Raw genomic sequence first — 20,585 nt, 5'->3', positions numbered from 1 at the left:
TAATGAAATTGCAATTGAATGCTGAAAACAAACTCATTTTCTTCTTTCTTTCTTTCATTGCGTAATAGTTTGATACCAATTACATCGTTTTTGATGAATAACATTTTGCTTAATATTCTTCCTTTATTATGTGACCACAGACTTATATTCTGTCAATAGAGAGCATATTATTAATCATCTCATGGGGGCCAGCATCAGCCACAATGCCTGGGATTATAGCCAAATTACTCGTTTGCACTACTTTTTCTTAGACCAACTAGGTTTAAGGGAAAATAATTTGATGTTCACATCAGCAGAGAGTGACCATCTGTTTTCCTCGGGGAGCAGCATCGGTCTTTATGTGAATAGATTATCCATTCATTAAGGAGAATATCACTGCAATGAGACCATTAAACTAGAGATGTTAAGAGACAACAGCTTGTCCCTAAGGATGTGATTTCATTCCAGATTGGGGCAGTAAAGCACCGAAATACCTGCTGACCTTTGTATTCCGATCAAAGTTGTTTGATTTGAGGTGATCGAATAAGTGTAGGGTGGGGTTTGGACAGGATGGAATGATGCAGCTTGAGCCGTCCAATGCTATAATACACCATAAATTGGGGTCACGGCTCATGGACTAATCAGACGTTTGCCGGACCTGAGAGAGCTTGGCAGAAAACACAGAGGACCTTAGAGACACAGGAAGCCACTATGAGAGGTTTTCACTGTCCTGCTCTGCTGCTGCTGTGGGCTGTGTGTAGCGTGTTAGACGTGCAGGCTGATGACGTGAGGACGGTCAAGCTGTGCGGCCGAGAGTTCATCCGTGCCATCGTCTACACGTGTGGCAGCTCCAGGTGGAGGAGGCTCAGCAGTCCGCAGGATATGGAAGGTGAGTTTGATATAGCAGAGACTCATGTCAAAATGCTGGTGTCAGTGAGGGGCTACAGAGCAAATCTAGTTAGTTTATATATGAAATCAAGTTGTTTTCTTCCCTTTTAAAATGTATACATTAAACCTTTTTCTATATATTTTAATAATATGAATACATTTACATTTAATCATTTAGCAGACACTTTTAACAAAAGCAACTTACAAAAGTGGAAATGGAAGCAATCAAAATCAACAAAAGAGCAATGATATGCAAGTGCTATGAGAAGTCTCAATCAGTAGGATGTTTTTAATATGTTAATTGTTCTAAAATAGTAATTGCTGTATGTGCATGTGAGTACTGTCTATTTTATTAATAATAAATAATTTATTCTGCCAACAGCCCTCCCATCCTCTAGAAGTTCTGTTAAGAAATTGTTATATAATCTAGATTAAGAAGTTTAAAACTATTTTAAAAACTTGGAATTAATACTTTATAACAAAGAGAGATGGAAAGTATCTTAAAATACTGTTTTTTTTTTTTTTTTTTTTTTTTTTTTTTTTTTTACATTTTTATATAAATACATTTTTACATCTACACACCGACATATATAGAAAATAAAATATAAAACAATGAGAAAATACGTTCTAGTTCGAACAAGTGCATGTCAAACTAGAATTTTTTTTCACTGTTTATTGACATTGACATTTATATATTTCTCTAAACACTGTTCTATAAGCTGCTATGAAACAAACGTTTTAGCAAATAACCTATGATTGTATAAATATCTGTGCATCTCTTCTTCTTTCTTGCCCTTTAAGTGATCTTTAACAGAGCACTGCTTTAATTGTATCAGTGAGAACAAGTCTCCTCCAGATAAACAACGTCTGGAGATATTACATTCCCATTAGACTGACACAAGCTGAGTTAAAGCAGAAAACCCCTGTGTCATTTTCTCCTGCCATTACATCACTTCAGACCTGATTACATGTGTTTTAGACTTTAAAATATTAGTACAAACATTAACTTTGTATTTTGTGTTTGTCATCGCAGGGTTTTTTAATGGAGATCTAAGCAGTGCTGAGCATCTTAGCAAGAGTCTGGGATCTGACCTGGCCAGACGAGACCTGACTGATGTTTGTTGTCAGTTTGGCTGCAAGAAAAGTGACCTAACATTGCTCTGCTGAGAAATGAAGCTGTGCTTTTCTTTTTGTCTCACCATGTTTTCTTCCACAGTCTAAATGAATATGAACACTTCTCAAGTGTACTCTAAGTGTACAGTCAGTTGTAATTCATTGACCGTCTTAATTTGCCAGTAGATGAAGCTAATTTACATAAAAAGCATGTCTAATTTGGGATTAGATCATCTAAGATGCTCCATGAAACAGCAGCAGTGAAACTGCACAATGAGGGGTTTAATTCTAACTTGTATTTTGTAAACTTTGTCAATAAACATTATTTCATATGCATTAAAAGGTGTTTATTTTCCCCCATAAATGCTGTTAAACAAATATGGACCAAACTGAGTAATAATATCTAATTATATTGAAACATTATTATTACATAATACAGATGAGCATTTCAGGCATAATATTTTAGAATGATATTAACTGATATATTTGAAACATGACACAATACATCCACGTATCAGGCTTACATGTTTTATTGTTTTGGAAAGAGCAAAGTAATCTCAGTATCTCAGATCTTTGTTAAGATTTTTTTGTACAAACACAGCTTGCACATGTTGTTGGGAAGAGATGATTTACAGTTACCAGATAGCACACACACACACATTCGTACAAGCACACGCACAAACTCTCCCTCTTGCACACACACTAATGCAATTCAACATTCACACACAGCTCCACTTACATCTAAACTGATGTGTGTTTTCTCATTTCTCTTGCGCATCTGAGTGACGTTTCACTTTAGTCCATGTAGACATACTGATTATACACAGAATTCAATTCATAGTTTTTTTTCCCCTTCAGCCGCCATACTTCAAATTGTTCTTCGATTTAACTCAGTGCATTGAAAAAAACTTTAGTTACAGCGCTCAGAAAATACGCAAGGCATAATCCATAATCATCCATAATGGTAAATGTGGATGGAAACCTACGAATCACAAAGCACCAGTATATTCTTCTCCAAACCATCACGACGTCTACATCAGACACTCAAAGATGGAACCAAAACGTTTGTTCTTGACATTGAACATCTGGGAAGTTAAACAGTAACAGTGTATATTTTTTTTTCTCATTTTATTTTATTTTTTTCCACAAGAAACAATATTTTTCACTTTATTCATAGGTTTAAACATTTAAAAAATATGCAGCTTATTTTCTCTTAAAGGACAATTCTGGAGATACACGTACAAACGAAAAGAAGAGAAGAAGCGATTTGGTCATTTAACCACTCAAGAACCTCGTCATCTCACAGAGACCGTTACCATTTGCGAAATAAAGATGTTGTGAAGCGCAGGGGCTCATGCTCAGGACACTCAATAATATGTGCTGCGGGGGGAGGCTGGATACAAACACATCTGCGTGGATGATAAAAGAATTGACAATGTCCGAAAGCTAACAATCCATGTTGAACTAATAGTGCTGCTATACATAACACTGTAATAACATTACGTGACGCATCTATTGTAGGTAGATCCAGTATCCCGTTTCGTTTTCACCCCCGACCCATATATAGCATACATTTTCTGTTGCGCTCGAGTTAAAAAAATTATATCTGAAATAAATGTAAAAATTATACTTCAGCATTATACTGTACACAGCTTACCCAACTACACAGATAACAAAAAGTCCAAATTATGATACCATTCAAAGTCTATTCATATACAGTGTACGTTGTTTCATTTTTTTTTAAATATATATATATACAATAAATCCTGAATAAATAAAAAATAGAATGATGTAATCTGTCTAACACTATTCCTTCGGGAACAACAGAAAGGCTATTTAACAATAGAAGAAAACACCAAACGGCCTTTAAGATATATTTTATCAATTTTTGTGAGTCTATTGCAAGCAGGAGTCTATTTTTCAAGCTGTGGCTTTCTAAAAAGCAATTTGACAAAATATAATTTCTATCGCGGTCAAATTAATGAACCTGACTGCACTGTGTAAATTAAAGTGAGATATTCCTGAATACGCTTTTTTAAACAAGCTTGAGCAACACCAAAATCCGATGCAGACCTCATACTACATGCAACAGTATAGCGCCATCTTGTGGCAGAGGCTCATTCCTCTTTTAGACCGTACTACTTTGCTACCTTGTTCGAAAATGTGATACTTTTGACAAACTGAATGCATAGAGTAATAAAACATCACATGTCTCAGGATACAGAGATTTTCAGGTCCAGGTAGGCACAGCCAATAGGACGGGCGGACAAAAATAGAGGCTAAACCTTACGAACAAACCCGGGCCGTAATACAGATGTTTCAAATTGAATACAGTTCACAAACATAAGAAGTACACCCTAAAACGGTCCACATTTTATAACGCAACTCATACAATACTGCTGGAGTGTGTGTGAGGTCCACCTGTACTATCCATAAGGTCAGGCAGGGGTCATGTCCTGTGTTTGAAATATTCAGAATTGGTCCAAAATATGCAGACTCGCAAGGTGTTGTTTAGTTGTCTGCCATGTATTTTCCTACGATAGAAGCACAAATAAAATGTTATGTTTTGAATAAATGCAGCGCAACTGACTTTCTTCAGGAGATTTCTAGGCCATTACTGAACAAAACGGATGTCGCTCGCATAGCTCACCTGCTGCAAACCTCTTCTTGACGAGGGAGAAACGATATCCGAGGCCAACCAGCTCAATGTCACAGCCTGACAGAGTGCTGCCCTCACTGGTGAACTGCACTGCCACCGGGGCCACTTTACTGGGACCCTCTGTTAACTGGAAACGGGCCAGCAGAGACCCCACACCTGAAGATGTAGAAAGAAAGGGTGGATGACATAAAGAGAAGCAATTCATTTATTACGAATTATTATAGATATATATAGTTTAGATACAATTATTTGAAAATCTGGAATCTCAAGGTGTGAAGAAATCTAAATATTGAGAAATATCTGATTTATAGTTGTCCAAATGAAGTTCTTGGCAAAGCATATTACTATTTAAAAATATTCAAAAATATATGTTTTGATACATTTATGAAAGGAAACCAACAAAATATCTTCACTGAACATGATATTTACTTAATATTCTCATGATTTTTGGCCTAAAAGAAAAATCAATCATTTTGACACATACAATGTATTTTTGGCTTTTGCTACAAATATACCTCTGCTACTTATGACTGGTTTTGTGGCCACATATTTGAAAAAGAAATAAATACTTTTACTATTACTACAATTCAGCAAGAATGCATTCATTTGACCAAAATGGTCAGTAAAGGCATTTACAATGTCAAAATGTTTTTGTTTCAAATAAATGGCGTTCTTTCGAAATGGATACTCATGAAATAATCCTGAAAAATTACAAAATATTAAGTAGCATATTAGAATGATTTCTGAAGGATCAAGTCACACTGAAGACTGGAGTAATGGCTGCTGAAAATTCAGCTTTGCCATCACAGGAATACATTATATTTTTTAAAGTAAATTAAAAATACATAACAGTTATTTTAAACGGTAATAATGTTTACGATGTTACTGTTCTTACTCTAAAAATTTTGACTTAATGAGCATAAGAGACGATTTTCAAATACTTAAGATTAAAACATCTTACAGATCCCAAACTTTTAAAAGGACGTGCACTGTATTTATACACACAAAAATGAATCACGACTCTGACCTCCATTCTCAGACTTCTGCGAAATATCTGGAATCTTCCATAAGATTCTCTGCTGCTCTGCATTCCTATAAACAGAGCAATAAAAAATATCATATTATCTTGAAAGAACGTGCTCTTGATCCACGTCTAGTGCTATTCATAGTATCATTTTTCAAACTCTTAAACTAAAGTACAATCATACTGCTTCAGGTTCACAATGAGGGTCTGATCATTAATAGAAGAATTAGGTTCATCTCTCACCAGGCGGCTGGAGGAAGCACAGCCTGCAGTTTGCTGACACCTCCGTCCACAGGGGTGAGGAACTGAACATTGTTGAGGGCGACCGGAGTGGTCATGGCAGCAGCGTTGTACTTGTAGTCTATCCTCAGATCAGTACTGGTGGGCTCACACCTCCAGCTCACTGCTAGATTTAGAGGAGTGGACTGTAGACCCTTCGGTAACACCTGAGGCAAATGTAATAATGAAGTGTTAATGACATGGCCTCATTCTCTTAAACTCAAAAACAAAACTGTGTTTTATATTCAATTCCAGAATTAATTCAATCAAAAATAACATTCAATTAATAATGATTAATAAATGTATGATTAATTTATGAACTATTAAATTAATAATAAATGAATAAAATCGTATAAAAATAAAATATTTTTACATGAAATTATAAATAATCATTAATAAATAATTGAATAGATATAAAATCAATAAATTATGATTACTAATAAATAATCTATAAATACAATTGTTTAAAAATATAAAATGACTAAATATTAATTAATTGATAATTTAATACAATAATTTTTATTATTAATAAAAAAATATAAATCTTAATAAATAAAATATGTTTGTTTTTAAGGGCATTTTTATTTACTCACACAGGGTTTATACAGGAATCATGGAGTTCAATTGCATACCATTCAAGACCTTTTTAAAGACTTTATTCATACATTTTAAGACCTCATCACCACTCCAAGTTTTAACCGGTTCAGGCGACAACACTTTAACCTACATATACTGACTTGGTGATAATTCCTTATCAATACAACATAATTCAGCACATGATAATTAATTGAGTGACTATCCAATGCAACTCAAGAACAATAAACAAGTTAACGGGACAGTGAGTTTAAATGGTATATTCAAGAGATGTATTTGTAAAATCAACTCATTTATAAGTGTCTGCAAACCATAGATGTTTTGTGGAACTCTTGTGGAAAAAACCTGACTGATCAGTTTACCTGTGCTTACAGAGTGCTTGATTTGAAGCAGACTTGAAAGAATGTCAGTAATACTGCACCTGATCAAGTCTGAATGATCATGGAAGAAGAAATAAGGAACACAACTATTACATCATTTGAAATGTGCATCCCAAGCATTTCAACCAAATGGAAAAACAACAACACTCCGTCCAACACGAGCTGCATGAGTCAGATTTGACTGATCATGGGTCAAAAGTAAGGAGAGATAACTGACAAGATGTTGGAGGATTTGCCCCTCAACAGATTCCGAGCCCATTGACAGATATCTTTTAACGAAAGATGTGGTGCTTTTAAACAGTGCACGTGATTGTGAAACTGAGAGTGAACTGCGACTGCTAGAGCTTTAAATGCTGCCTGCACTCAAAGGGATTTAAATACCCCCTATATTGATGGCGGCGCAATGATGCACAAAAATAATATACAATATTAGAACATTTGCGGGATCGAACACAAAAATTGCAGGAGCGGAACCGAGCATGAGGTAATGGTCAGAAATTCAGCGAGAGTGGGATCAACAAGCCCCACGCTACCAGATGACGTCAAATCTTGCAGGATTCCATAAATAAACTACAGAACCCCCACTACTCGGACAAACATACATATTGAAAAATTATAAAAAATTTAATACCTTGAAAAATGGCATTTAAGACGTTTTAATACTTATTAAGTGCCTTCATTTTTTCTAAATTGATTAATCAACTTTTAATCATTTTTAAGGCCCCTCGGGCACCCTGTCATATTAACCATTTCAGACCTTTACTAGGTCCCGAAGCTAAACCAACTAAGAACTACTTGCATAAAATGTGAAGCAAATACTAGATATAGATTTTCTAAAATCCAATGACTACAAGTACTCTTAGGTCTGTGTTGTCAGTGTTGCTTTAAGGTTCTCACCTGATATTTCAGCATGTCTACATTGTAGTAAGTTGCTTGTGGTTTCTGTTCCGCCACCTTCTTTAAATGGGTCATTAGGTTTGGCATATTCACCCAGAACTCCTTTGAGTTGGGATTGGGCTGCGTGGTGTCACTGTAGGAGGTTTGAAAGTGCTTTAATTTCTAATTACTGCTTTCCTTACTAATTAGTCCATAAGCAATGATTCATTATACATTTCAGGCAAATGCATTATTTGTGTGACTAATAAATGAATGTATACAGTACTTATCATTAGTCGATAAATATGATGAGATCCATATGGCGGTTCTGTTGTATTTGATGTTAGATGAATGTAATTACCAGCACAGTAACTGAGGGTTAGGAAGGACGTGTTCCAGACGACTGTAGTTGGTTATGCTGAAGGTTAGTACCGCAGGCGAGGGGTTATTTGCAAAATGCCGTGTGATGCCTGCTGGGAAGGACAACACCATCTCTCCGGTGATCTTCACCACACACCTTAGAAAGTGACATTATTAGACACAAACATAAGTGAAGGTCTGGTTTGTAAAACAGTGTTAGAAACAAAGTGATCAATTAAACAAATGCATGGGGGCCTGAGAGGTCACAGAACAAGTTTTTTTCCCCTTTTCACTGCACTACATTGTTTTTCTGTGTAAACATGTGCTAAATGGACATGTTTGGTGTTCTAAAAAGCAGACGCAAGTTAAAAGTTTAAGTCTTTCCACATTAATGCCTCTACATACTGTAGTAAAGGACATCAGCAAATAAGAAAGAAAAACCGATGTATAGACAGCAGAGATTAATAGAGAGAGGGATAGAGATCACAGCTAAATAAAGTTTCATATTAAGCAGCTGTCTGAAACAGCTGTGAAACATTCAGGTATTTAAATACTTTATGATGCTTACAGTTATACATATACTTGTACATGTATTTAACTTAAGAAAATCTAAATGTGGTGTTTATTTATATATATATATATATATATATATATATGTGTGTGTGTGTATGTATGTATGTATAAATATAAAAAGGCTATATAAAAGCTAATATGGATCTGATTCTGAGATGTGAAGATTGTCACATACTTATTGGGGTCTGTTCCTTTGAAGTAGGCACTGACTGTCTCTGTGAAAGCTGCAGCAACAGGCAGTGTGTCCTGGGCCCCCATGGTGAGGGGACTGGGCCCACGAGAACAGCCTGAAAGAACAAACACACACGTCAAGTTACAATGTGTTTAATTTGGATCAGTCACTGAGAGACAACACAGAGGCAAATATATGGGTGACAAAGAATGGGAAAAATGGAAATACAAACAAATAGACACAAAACATCTCTCAGTTTATGGAACAAAGAGCGTCTGACAAGACTAATTTCTACATTTGTATTTCAGCAAACACTTGAACCCAGACTTAAAATCTAACAAAGCCTTCTTCAGAAGGACGGTTTACGTTCCTTGACCACATTGTAGGGACTTATCAGTGAAGGTGTATTTTTTGTTTATTGTGTTGTTTTATGCAAATTTTGGGCTAATCATGATTAGATTTCACCTCAAGCATGAGTTTTCAAAGCATGAGTTCACTAACTGGGCATCCAAATTGACGCCATACTGAAGTTGCAACAAACTCTTGTTTTAAGAATATTAAAAAAAGAAGAAGAAGAAAACGAAGCAGCAGCTCACACGTGATTTTTAGCTGCAGTAAAATCATGCAGTTATTTATATAGTTGAATCTGATAAAGTGAGCAGCAAAGACACTTTGAAATAATGTGGCATTAAAATCATTAAGTATATCTGCATTAATACACATATTACATATAATATTCAATGTTTTTATTGATTTTAATGAATATTAAATCTGGTTTTGTGCGAATGGGATGAAAATGACAAATAAATGAATGATTCTAATGAGGATTCCAATTTTAATGCTTTTGGCTCCTTAATGATTTTTTTTTAAGTAATCCATTATGATAAATTGGGAAAACTTTGTAACCATTAAATCTAAAAATTATACCAGGTCTAGTACTATTTTCAGCAGATCTTTTATACAGACATTTTTAAGTACACCTTAAGATTTCAAAAGTGTCTAAACATTAGTAAGTATACTTTACCGTTGTATGTAATGTGGTATTTTAAATCTATTTTTCCACACGAAGATATTTTATTTATTTATTTAAAATTAATTTGCATTAATTTGGATTCATAAGAACAACCAAGGATACGTGCAATATATACAAAAGATGGAAGAGAGAAGAATGGAAGAGAAAAAGTAAGGAAGCTGGAACAGAGAACACTCAGCTTCAATGGCATGAACCTGAAGCCGAAACAGTGATCCAAGACCAAAGTCAAAATGAAAAGATCAAAGCAGATGAGACACAAAACAACAAGAACGAAGAAACACACAGTATTAGTGACTATGTTAAAAATGTAATGATCCTTGAAAGAAAAGAAAACCTGCCAATGACTGGAAGATGAACAGTTATATGGCAAAGCAGAAATACTTAGCAAAGCAGATGTGTGGAGGACACGCAAATGCACCACAGATGGTTTTGACAAAAGAATGTGAGAATGCGTGAGAAAAAGGGGGAAGTCAGATGTCAGATGAGACTTGAGTGTGCACGCGCTACGTCCTTAGATATTAACCCCAACTTACCTTCAAAGGTTAAATAAAACTTGCCTCTGTCAAACCACACGAGGGAGGGCTGGTCTGTCTCTGTGTTGGGGGGGGGGGGGGGGGGGGGGGTGAGGAGAGGAGAGGAAGGGAAGGAGAAGGGGAGAGAAGGACAGTAGCGTGAGTCACACACAGGTCCATCATATGGCACAGTGATGGGGGCCAGGGGCACAGGTCAGAGGTGGTCACAATTCACCTCAGATGGAGATGACTAGGACATGTGAAACACAAATGTTGCACAGGTCACTGGACAAACAAACAAGCAAAAAATCTAATTTAATTTGTGTAGTTGCATTTTATTTGCACTAAGACTACAAGTAAGAAAATAAGGTGACATACAGCTTCTGTTAGCTTCAGATTAATAGTTATTATTGTTTATGTATAAACTTCTGTTTTAAAGTGCATTGTCTATTTAAAGGCCTGTTCGACAACTAAAATTGCTGTTTTTGAGATCTGGATACAAAAATGTATATTCTTACAAATATTTCAAATTTCTGATTAATTTATGTATAATATCAGGACAGATGATAGCAGGAAATGATCTGAGCTGCTTATGAATTACATCCTCTAGATTCAAAGATGACATTAAACAGCTTATTATTAAACGTTTGAAGGAATAGATTTTCCAAAATGGAAAGTTCTTTCATATTTATTCACCTTTTTAATGTTTTTTAACCGTATACCCAAAATTCACGAATGCAAACATCCTGCCAACTATATATACATTTATTTATTGAGAAAATGTTAGTATCTAACATATCTGACTTTTATCACAGCAGCAGTCCTTATGACTTGTGCACTATATTCTAAAGGTCTTTGCACACTGAGAAAAACAAAATTTGTTACTCACAGAAACCTTGCACAGAGTCTATTATATTAACACGTTGTGAAAAATAAATCAATAAATAAATACAAAAATACAAAATGGAGACTTCAAGCAGTGAGGATGACTTTGTTCTCTGTCTTAAATTCTGAGAAAGAGAGTTCCATCTCCTTCAGGATGTCAGCGATACTAGAGCCACATATTAAAAAGAAGAGAACCAATTTCCATGAACTCAGTGTGCAAGGACCTACAGTGCTTGTGTTGAGAGACGAAGTGGATCAATTTATTAAAGACCATTCTTGATTTTGGTGTTCACATGTACGATGGATCTGAATTGTTAAAACGCCTCTCAAAATGCTTGCCACAGAAAAATGCTGAAAATCAAACCAGATCCCAACTTTTTTATGACGGATAAAAATTTAGGAGGCAGTGTATAAACGTGATTGACACAGCATGAGTTCATATTTTATTTTTGTACATTTTTTTTCAACCCTGTTGTTATTCATGAATGAGAACCTTCACTGATGTGTACAAAAAAGGGTGTAACAAAAGTCTGGACTAAATATGGAATAATTTTATGGTGCTTTTTTGATTTTTATAATGTAATTTCAATGTGTTGTTGTTCTATGGAAGAAATAACAACAAAGGAGTTTAGAACATGAGGGTCAGTTCATTCATTTTTGGGTGAACAATAAATAAAAATAATTTTTAGTTGCCAAGAGTTTGTGCTTTTGTGGTAAGTATATCATCATATATCAAGTTGTGGCCTAGTGGTTAAAAAGTTTGACTCCTAACCCTAAGGTTGTGGGTTCGAGTCTCGGGCCGGCAATACAGTGACTGAGGTGCCCTTGAGTGAGGCACCAAACCCTCAACTGCTCCCTGGATACTGCAGCATAAATGGCTGCCCACTGGGTGTGTGTTCATGGTGTGTGTGTGTGTGTGTGTTTACTGCTGTGTGTGTGCACTTTGTATGGGTTAAATGCAGAGCATGAATTCTGAGTATGGGACACCATACTTGGCTGTATGTCACATCATCTATTTCTGATGTGTGAATGAAAGGAGGAAGCTGCAGTAGAGATGATGGGCAACAGAGGGTGGTAATGAGTGACAAGAGGAAATATAAATAGGGCTTATTCTACACATAATACAATTTCAGACAAAACCAGGACTATGAATAAAGTGAAGATTCATTTAAGCAATGAGAAGATGTGAGTTGTACAGTAATACTGAGCATTTCAATCTTAGAAAAATTAGAACCTGGAATAGTGCAATAGAAGATCAGCTGAATTTGGACTTGGAAATTATGCAACACAGGGAGATGTAAAACATTGAATGCAAAAAATAATACTACTACTGCTACTTTTGAGCAAATAAATTAACTGTCTAGATTCTAGATTGTTTAGATTATATTTTAATGAAATTAGTAGAGATGTTGATAACCTGCATATATATATTATATATATATATATATATATTATATATATATATATATATTATATATATATATATATATATATATATATATATATATATATATATTATTATTACATTGTTCCAATTTCTGATAGGTTTCATCATTTAACAGTACATTTTAAATGTAATATATGTTAAAACATTACATTTGCATTTATGTATGGGATAATTTATCCTCAACATCTAACTGCTAGGAGTCTTTATATTTGACACTTAAACAGCTGCAAAAATAAAGGAAATGCTAGATTGTTTCCTTATATGTCATCCTCAGAGCATCACACACTTTATGGTTGAAATTATCAAGTAGAATAAGTTAAATTTGACTTTGACTGAAATGCAGCATAGGTTGTGTGGATGTTGAAGATACAATTTAATGATGTGAATTTCACCTGTGAGGATACAAATGATGTGTCAGTAAAGCTTGACATTTGCAGCATGACGATGTTAGAAATGCTTTTACCCAGGTGCAACATCAGAGAGCTCTCTCCACTCAGACTAGTGTGACGGCAGGCATAGTGATCAGCTCTCCTGCCACTTGGGACACACCATACAATTCCAGACTACACTTCAAACACTGAGAGGCTGTGTGTGTGTGTGTGTGTGTGTGTGTCATCTGTTCAAGCTGGATGGTGGTGCTCTTTGAGTTTTCTGAAGAGTTTACAGCCAGACAGAGGCTTTTCAGTTACTCTTCTGTTCTTGGTTCTTGATGTCAGTGCAGATGTGAGATGAGTGATGTTGCATAACTGTTACAGTCAGAACAATCTCTAACATGCATGATGAGCCAAACAGACATGTTGTCTTTTATGAATGTGAAGAGCAAAATATGACAGAAAGAATTAAAAATTGATAAAGTAAATACAATCGCATATACTAACTATTTGGAATGTAATCAACATGACAAAAGTAGAGGGAAAAACACCTTTTAAAATAGAAGTGCTTGAAATGCCAAACAGTCTTCGGTGAGTTAAAGAAATATTCTGGGTTAATTGCAATGAATGTTTATAGACAGAATGTGAGGCCTGCTGCTTACCACTTCTTAAAATACATGTTTATTATTATTATTATTAGTGCTGTTGTTGTTGTTATTATTAAAATAAAATCAATTATCCAGTCACAGGTGGGTGTTTATTATTTTATTTTACATTACTTTTTACCGGCTTCAATTGTGTCTCATCTAATCACAATTAAGAGTACAAACTATACATTTTTATTCAATCAAACTATCAACTGTAAATTTGCCTAAATTATCTGTTTGATGTGAGACTACATGTTTATGTGGATAATTTTCTAGTAACCAAATGTATTAGCAAAAACTCAACATAGTTCATGTTCCTTGTGTATTTTGGGGATGTGATACCAAACGAAAATAACCAGGTTTACTTTTTATCTGCCCTGACACTGAATGTAACTTTGTACAGACCAGGCATTATGCAATTTTAGCATACCAGTCTGCAATCAAGCATCCAGTTTTTATAGTTATATTTTAATTAGTTACGGTCTGTACTGTGAGAGTAGCATATTTCCAAGTTTATTGGCTGTACTGGCAGCTTTAATGCCAGGAGTCCATTAGAAAGTGCATTGCTGTAATCAACAATGAGCCACAGTTTCTGCCCATGGACATTAAGCCATACATGACCTGGAAAATTCTTTTAAAGACTCTTTACAATGAAAATCAACAATTTTTTCATCTTATTTACTAGTTTAGTCACTGGTGGAAATGAAAAAGAACACCATGAATGAGTTATGCTCTGACAGCTGACACTATGGAAATGTAACCATTTGTTACATTCTTGAAGCAGTCTCCATTCCCATCCATTAAACCTGGAATGGTTGATACAGTAGCATACCTGCTGGCATATCTGCCCGTCTCTCAAAGCTGGGAAGTTTGTCTACAAATGCGTCATCTTCTGACATCAGACAATTACGTCAGCCAAAAAGACAGGACAAGAAAGACGACAAAACATAAACAAAAAAATAAACATAATTCAAATTAAATGACAAGTAATTCCAAAGAAAACCCAAAAGGTCACGGTTATTAAACTCAGACGTCGCAATGGATGCACGGCACACATTTAAATTGAAAAAAAAAAAAATATATTATATTGAAGAAGAAAAAATGGAATGGTGAGAAAAAAAAAATGTCCAAAGCTGAAAAAAGCCAAAATAATGGAATAGCACAAGCAACAGATACTGTAGACCTACATCCATCAAAATCTCTAGAATCTTGATTCACAAAACTTAGTAGTATGCAAACCTCAGGAAATGCTGATTTTGAAAATACAAAACAAAAAATCTGCCTTTCCAGCATCAATAAAAGCATCCAATAACAGTATTCAAATAGGTACAGCAGATGCCATACATCGTATTTCAAAAATTCCAGCAAAGACACAAATACCTTATCTTTGTATGTTATCTCTTAATAGTATTTTTTCTTTAAAATGTTAAATACAGGTGCTAGTCATATAATTAGAATATCAACAAAAAGTTAATTAATTCCATTTAAAAAGTGAAACTTGTATATTATATTCATTCATTACACATAGACTGAAATATTTAAAATGTTTATTTCTTTTAATTTTGATGATTATAACTGACAAATAAGGAAAATCCCAAATTCTGTTTCTCTGATGATATTCTACTTATATGACCAGCACCTGTATACCTTTTATATCTTTTTTAAGTCTTAGTTTATTTTCTACAATGCAAAGACCAATTACTCTGATTCAAAATTGTAGGGATTTAAGATGAAAACTTTTTATCTATACAATATAGTAATCTTAGCAATGATTTCCACTTAAATATGGAAAGACCAACTGAGGAACATGCCATTATATCGTGTACAGTGAGCAAATAAATTAATCTTTCATAATCTTTCATAATTTTTAGTGATCTAAATACGTCAGTGCAGATTGATAGAGATTTCCCTTAAGTATTTTAAACAAACAGCAACATCACCGTACTGTTTTGGTCCAAACTAAGCGAAAGATGTGAAAATATTATGGCAATGAATTCAAAGCAGAATCCAAAACCGTGCTGAAAACTGAGAAACAGAGACCTTTGTTTCAGCAAATTCTAGTTTGAAAGGCAATTTCTAGAACAGACACATAAAGACAAAGCAGCATGGCAAAGCAGAGAGAGTGATGGGAAATGGAGTCACACCTGACACAGACACGAAGAGCTCTTTACCGACGGTGGGAGTGGTGGCGGCACTCAGAGAGTTGGTGGAGGAGATTGAAGAGGTGCTTTCTGCACGGGCCAACGGAGCCAGAGGAGGGGGGCTTGACGAGTGTACAGGGGGGCTGAACGGCCGATTCTGACAGGAAAAGCAAGGAAAAGCAAGAACAGACAGAAAGGGAAGTTAAGCAACAATAGAGTAGGGGTTTGTCATTCTGGTCAGGTGATCAGGAGGAAATTTACACAAAGCGTGTTGTGGTAGTGTTTCTTAGATTTTATTTTAAAGGTTTTTATTTTAAAGAATATTTGAAAAAATTGTAAATATCGACCTAGGCTTGGTCTGGTATTTTGAGGGGTGAGTTCTGATATCTTATAAAAGTAAAAAAAAAAATAAAAAAAAATTAATGGGCCATGGAAAGGTCAGAGACATTGAGAATTTGTTGGGAACTAACAGGGACAGTAATGATTACTATTTGAAAGGACTGTTATCACGTACCACGTCCCCTGCACTTGGTTTCCCAGGTGGCAGTTTGGGTCGAGAGGGTGGCCGAGGTGGGGGAGGGGGAGGGGGAGAGCTGCTGGTAGCCAATGGTGAAGAGGGACGTGCAGGGGAAGAGGAGCCTGTGGAGCAAGAGTATTCCATTAAAGCAAAGCCATTCAAAGAGTAACATGCATTAAGCCCAATCAAGAGCTCTTCCCAATTCAAAAAAATAAATAAATTGTATATTCAAGAATGTATGTTACTTGACACGAATAGCCTCTGAAAATATCTATACAAACCAATCCGCTCAGATTAAATAAAACTTCACACTTTATACAGAAACCTGCATAGATTGCGCAAACAATGAAAAACAAAAACATTTATATGTATCTTTGAAAATTAGGATGCATGATGATGCTACATAAAAGTTGATACATGACAACCTTAAATAGAGCACTGTCAAAATTTGAAACCCAAAAATGTGGTAGTACCAACACGTCAGATACCCCTCATCCTTCTCACTAAGAAGGCACTTCTGTAAAAACCCATGGCGACTGGAGCAGAATGACTTATATCTATTTTCAACATGCAGAATCTTTTGCTACTGCTTATTACCTATTAAAATCTGTTATTTCCCTAATATGGATTGTGGTTTCATTTTTTGAGGGCTAGTTCACCTCAAATTTAAGGCTGCAACTAATGATTATTTTGGTAATGAACTGATAAAGTGACAACTGGCAGATGTTTTCCACACACAACGTGCAGATGCATTTAATCGCTAATTCGTTGTTGATTATTTTCATTGAGTTTCATTTAGTTGTTGTAGCCCTTCTAAAATTACTCTGTGATCAGTGCTCATAATCCAAACCTGAGCGAATGTTTTTTTCAGGGGCACATAGAAGGTAAAATTTAGCAGAACATCTATAGCTACTCTCATTCATACAATGAAACTGAATGGGGACAATCTCCAAAAAGGACCAAAAAGCATAAAAAGTTCATACGACAAATGCTCTATACTTCAGATATTCTGAACCCATATGATACTGTAGCCTTGTGTGAGGAACAGACTTAAGCTTTCACTGAAAATCACTTTCAATAAATGGAAAGAGAAGCTTTCTGCTAATAACTCTTTTTGTGCTCTACAGAAAACCTCATTCAGGTTTCAAAAGACAAGTGAAATGATGACAAAATGTTTAGATTTGGGTAAACTAAAGCTTTAATGTTCTGTGACCACTGGTCTAGTTTATTATAATTAATTTTTTAGATAGGACTCACCACTTTCATTTCCACTCGTACCAGCTGGAACGATGGGCCCTGGGGATGACACTACCGCCCTGTATGTGGGAGGTGGAGGAGGAGGAGGTGTCGAACGTGATCCTTGACCAATCTCTATGGGTGAACCGCTGCTCTCACTTGGGTTCTCTTTTGATGGAGTCTCCTCAGGGCTCGTTTTGTCCTCTTGGTTCAGAACCAAGGGTGGAGGGATTGTGCGTTCACTTGTCTCTACAGTAGTTGGCGGGCTATTGGTTGAGTCTGATTGGGTCTCTATCAGAGGAGCACATGGCGCAGAGTCTGTTTTGGAGTGAGAAAGATCACCTGGTTTCGGTGGTGGTGGGGCCTCTTCAACTGGAGGAGGGGGGACAGTTGGAGGAGAAGGAGAGGTGTCTTTCGGAACAGGTAGGACAGGTGGGAGGCTATCCTTTGGCGACTCAATTGAAGGAGGAGAAGGTGCTGGCTCTGCAGGAGGAGGTGGAGATTTTGGTAAAGGAGTAATCGACTCCTCTGATGGAGGGGGTGATTTCGGTAATGGGGGTGCTGGTTCTGCTGGGGGAGGTGGAAAAGAGGGGAGAAGAGGTGCTGGCTCTCCCTCTAAAAGAGGAGGAGGTCTTTGATGTGACTCATCATTGAAGCAGATCCACTTATCTCCAACATCTTGACCAGGTTTTGGAGAGTCTTCTGGGCCAAAGATGTTGTCTAGATCAGCTATAGAGGGCCTCTGCGAAATCTGCCCTGAATTTTCCTCTTCTTTCTGCCCATCTGCATTAGGCACCATACAAATATCATAGAAAAAAATACAAGAATGATAAACAGGCCAAAAGCAAAAGGGAAGACAAAGGAAAGAGATACCTTACCTACAAAAGATATTATTACAAAAGTCAAGCACAAAAAAACCAGACACATACTCGTCGGGGTAAGATATTGGTATAGACAAGGGGTGTCCAAACCTGCTTTTGGAGGGTAAACTTTCTGCAGAGTTTAGCTCCAGTGTGCCCCAACTAGGGATGTTCATTTCGGTTATTTTTCCTAACCAACAAACAACCGACACTCGTTTATCGATTATTAACCATTAACCGACAGGATTATTTTAAGAATTTAGAATTTAACTAATTTAGAATGGATAAGTTTCTGTTACCCATTAAAAATGTTTGCACAAAGTTAAGCTTTGCTACTTTGACAATGCAGCCTGTATATCATAATAAAAGTCAGTCAAACATATGATGAAACCCCACAATGCTCAGTTTAAATATGTAATAAAATCTGGGCTGTTAAGTTTTATCACCGTACTGGCATGATGTTATGCAATCATTTTGTTTTACATGGATATTGGATCTTGATTAGCTGGTTGAGGTGTGGTTAATTGGGATTGGACCAACAGTCTGCAGAAAAGTGGTCCTCCAGGATCAGAATTAGACACCCCTGTTATAGACAGAGGTCTGGGTGGAGGGGGAACTTACCGGTAGGTTCTGTAGCAGGAGAGTCAATTGGAGGGGGGGAGGTCGGCACATTCTTAGGCGGAAGCGGAGGCAGAGCTGCAATGACATTAGTGCAGCTGAGACAAGCCCTCACATACACCCCCCACCCACCATAGGCCACACCTCCATGCCCCACAGCACCATGCAAAGGCAAGGTCTCATTCAGGTAGACAGGGACAGAGAAGGACTGTGGCATGGAATGAATAGCTCAGACTCTATGATAACACTTCACTCTTTGTGACCTAGTAATTCACTCTATTATTATAATTTAGCATGTTACAAAATTTTTAAGTTTTTATATGTATAAAGACAACTTATTTGTTTAGTATGCTTTTACTAGGGCTTGCACAGACTAGTCAATTTAGCTATAATTTCTACAGTTAGGCCTCTAGTCCAGGGGTTTTCAAACTGAGGCCTGTGAACTATCAGGGGGCACCAGGGTTGCCTAGAGGTCTGGAAAATTTGATTGAACCCCCCCTCCCCTTTTTTTTACTAGAGCTTTCAAAATAAAAATGTTTCTAAAATATTAAATATGCTTAACATCATATCATTTAATAAAACATACACCAAATATTATATCATTCATATTTTGTTCTGCTTTCAGATAACTGGTCAGAAAAGATTTATTTTATTCTACTTACATACCTAGTGTTTAACCATGATAAATCTTGTTTTATATCATTATTATTTTAATGGTTTATACAACTTACATCAACATAATAGTGACAAGAGAAATATACAGTATATAATACAAAGACAATAGCTATCAATTTGGCTTTAGTACAATGACAATTAGCAAATTATTATTTTTTGGAAATAACATGTCTTTATAACATCACACTTAATATGTTTCTCACACAATATAATGGCTAAATAAAGCAGCTTTAGTCTAGTAATTAATGTAGCAACAACAGGAAGACACTTCACAATCTGCCTCCCAGTTCAGCTGTATGTTATTAGCCTTAAGTAGTAACTTATAATGGGCAAATATTTGGAGTGCTTAGCAATTTTAAAATCTAACCTGCATTATGTTAGCTGTGTTGAACAAACTTGCAGCTGGCTGTCAGACCAGTCTTTGACCCATTTACTGTACGTAAGATAAACACTAGGTCCTATTTTAATGATCTAACTGCAAAGTGTAAAGCAGGTGCACTCATAGTGTGTCCAAATATTCTTTTATACTGTAATCCTTTTGTTTTTAATATTTGGCATGTCTGTGTGATGTGCATTCCTGTGTGTAATAAGCAAAGTCAATGCGCACTGTGGACCCGCCCAGAGGCGCATTTTCTACCAATGCGCTCTTTTTAAATAACAAAAGCATATTGCGTCATTGACTTTATAGACTTTAGACCAGGTTTGAGTTGGTCTTTGGCGCAGTCTATTTTCAGCTCCTTAAAATA

General features: G+C 35.9%; 2 protein-coding genes across 17 annotated transcripts in view; one reads left to right on the top strand and one right to left on the bottom strand.

Moving 5' to 3' along the window:
- The first annotated feature begins 636 nt into the window (after positions 1-636).
- Positions 637-2,488, top strand: insl5a (insulin-like 5a). The gene is made up of 2 exons (XM_052559397.1): positions 637-868; positions 1,901-2,488. The coding sequence occupies exons 1-2, from the start codon at positions 691-693 to the stop codon at positions 2,032-2,034; spliced, it is 312 nt and encodes a 103-aa protein (XP_052415357.1). The 5' UTR covers positions 637-690; the 3' UTR covers positions 2,035-2,488.
- A 6-nt stretch (positions 2,489-2,494) lies between these two features.
- The window catches only part of sgip1a (SH3GL interacting endocytic adaptor 1a), a 72,342-nt gene continuing 54,251 nt past the window's right edge, over positions 2,495-20,585 (bottom strand). For 4 of the 16 annotated variants that reach the window (XM_052559382.1, XM_052559381.1, XM_052559391.1 and 1 more), the window contains 13 exons: positions 19,168-19,242; positions 17,708-18,469; positions 16,448-16,572; positions 15,937-16,090; positions 14,625-14,684; positions 10,464-10,523; positions 8,901-9,012; positions 8,154-8,309; positions 7,814-7,946; positions 5,907-6,109; positions 5,667-5,731; positions 4,631-4,795; positions 2,495-4,514 (listed from right to left, as the gene is read on the bottom strand). In XM_052559382.1, coding sequence (XP_052415342.1) covers positions 4,492-4,514; positions 4,631-4,795; positions 5,667-5,731; positions 5,907-6,109; positions 7,814-7,946; positions 8,154-8,309; positions 8,901-9,012; positions 10,464-10,523; positions 14,625-14,684; positions 15,937-16,090; positions 16,448-16,572; positions 17,708-18,469; positions 19,168-19,242 — 2,093 coding nt within the window. In that variant the 3' untranslated portion in view covers positions 2,495-4,491. The remainder of the gene's footprint in view (positions 4,515-4,630; positions 4,796-5,666; positions 5,732-5,906; positions 6,110-7,813; positions 7,947-8,153; positions 8,310-8,900; positions 9,013-10,463; positions 10,524-14,624; positions 14,685-15,936; positions 16,091-16,447; positions 16,573-17,707; positions 18,470-19,167; positions 19,243-20,585) is intronic. The other 12 variants (XM_052559386.1, XM_052559396.1, XM_052559383.1 and 9 more) reach the window with 11 other exon arrangements.

The sequence above is a fragment of the Carassius gibelio genome, chromosome B6 (assembly GCF_023724105.1).
Source record: "Carassius gibelio isolate Cgi1373 ecotype wild population from Czech Republic chromosome B6, carGib1.2-hapl.c, whole genome shotgun sequence".
Lineage (NCBI taxonomy): Eukaryota > Metazoa > Chordata > Actinopteri > Cypriniformes > Cyprinidae > Carassius > Carassius gibelio.
Note: the sequence above shows the minus strand (reverse complement) of the source record. Positions and strands in the feature narration are given on the sequence as shown.

Bases quoted from the DNA above. Each gene is read 5' to 3' on its own strand.
- insl5a (XM_052559397.1), top strand. From the start codon at position 691: ATGAGAGGTTTTCACTGTCCTGCTCTGCTGCTGCTGTGGGCTGTGTGT. The intron at 869-1,900 runs GTGAGTTTGATA...TTGTCATCGCAG, and splicing joins CAGTCCGCAGGATATGGAAG to GGTTTTTTAATGGAGATCTA.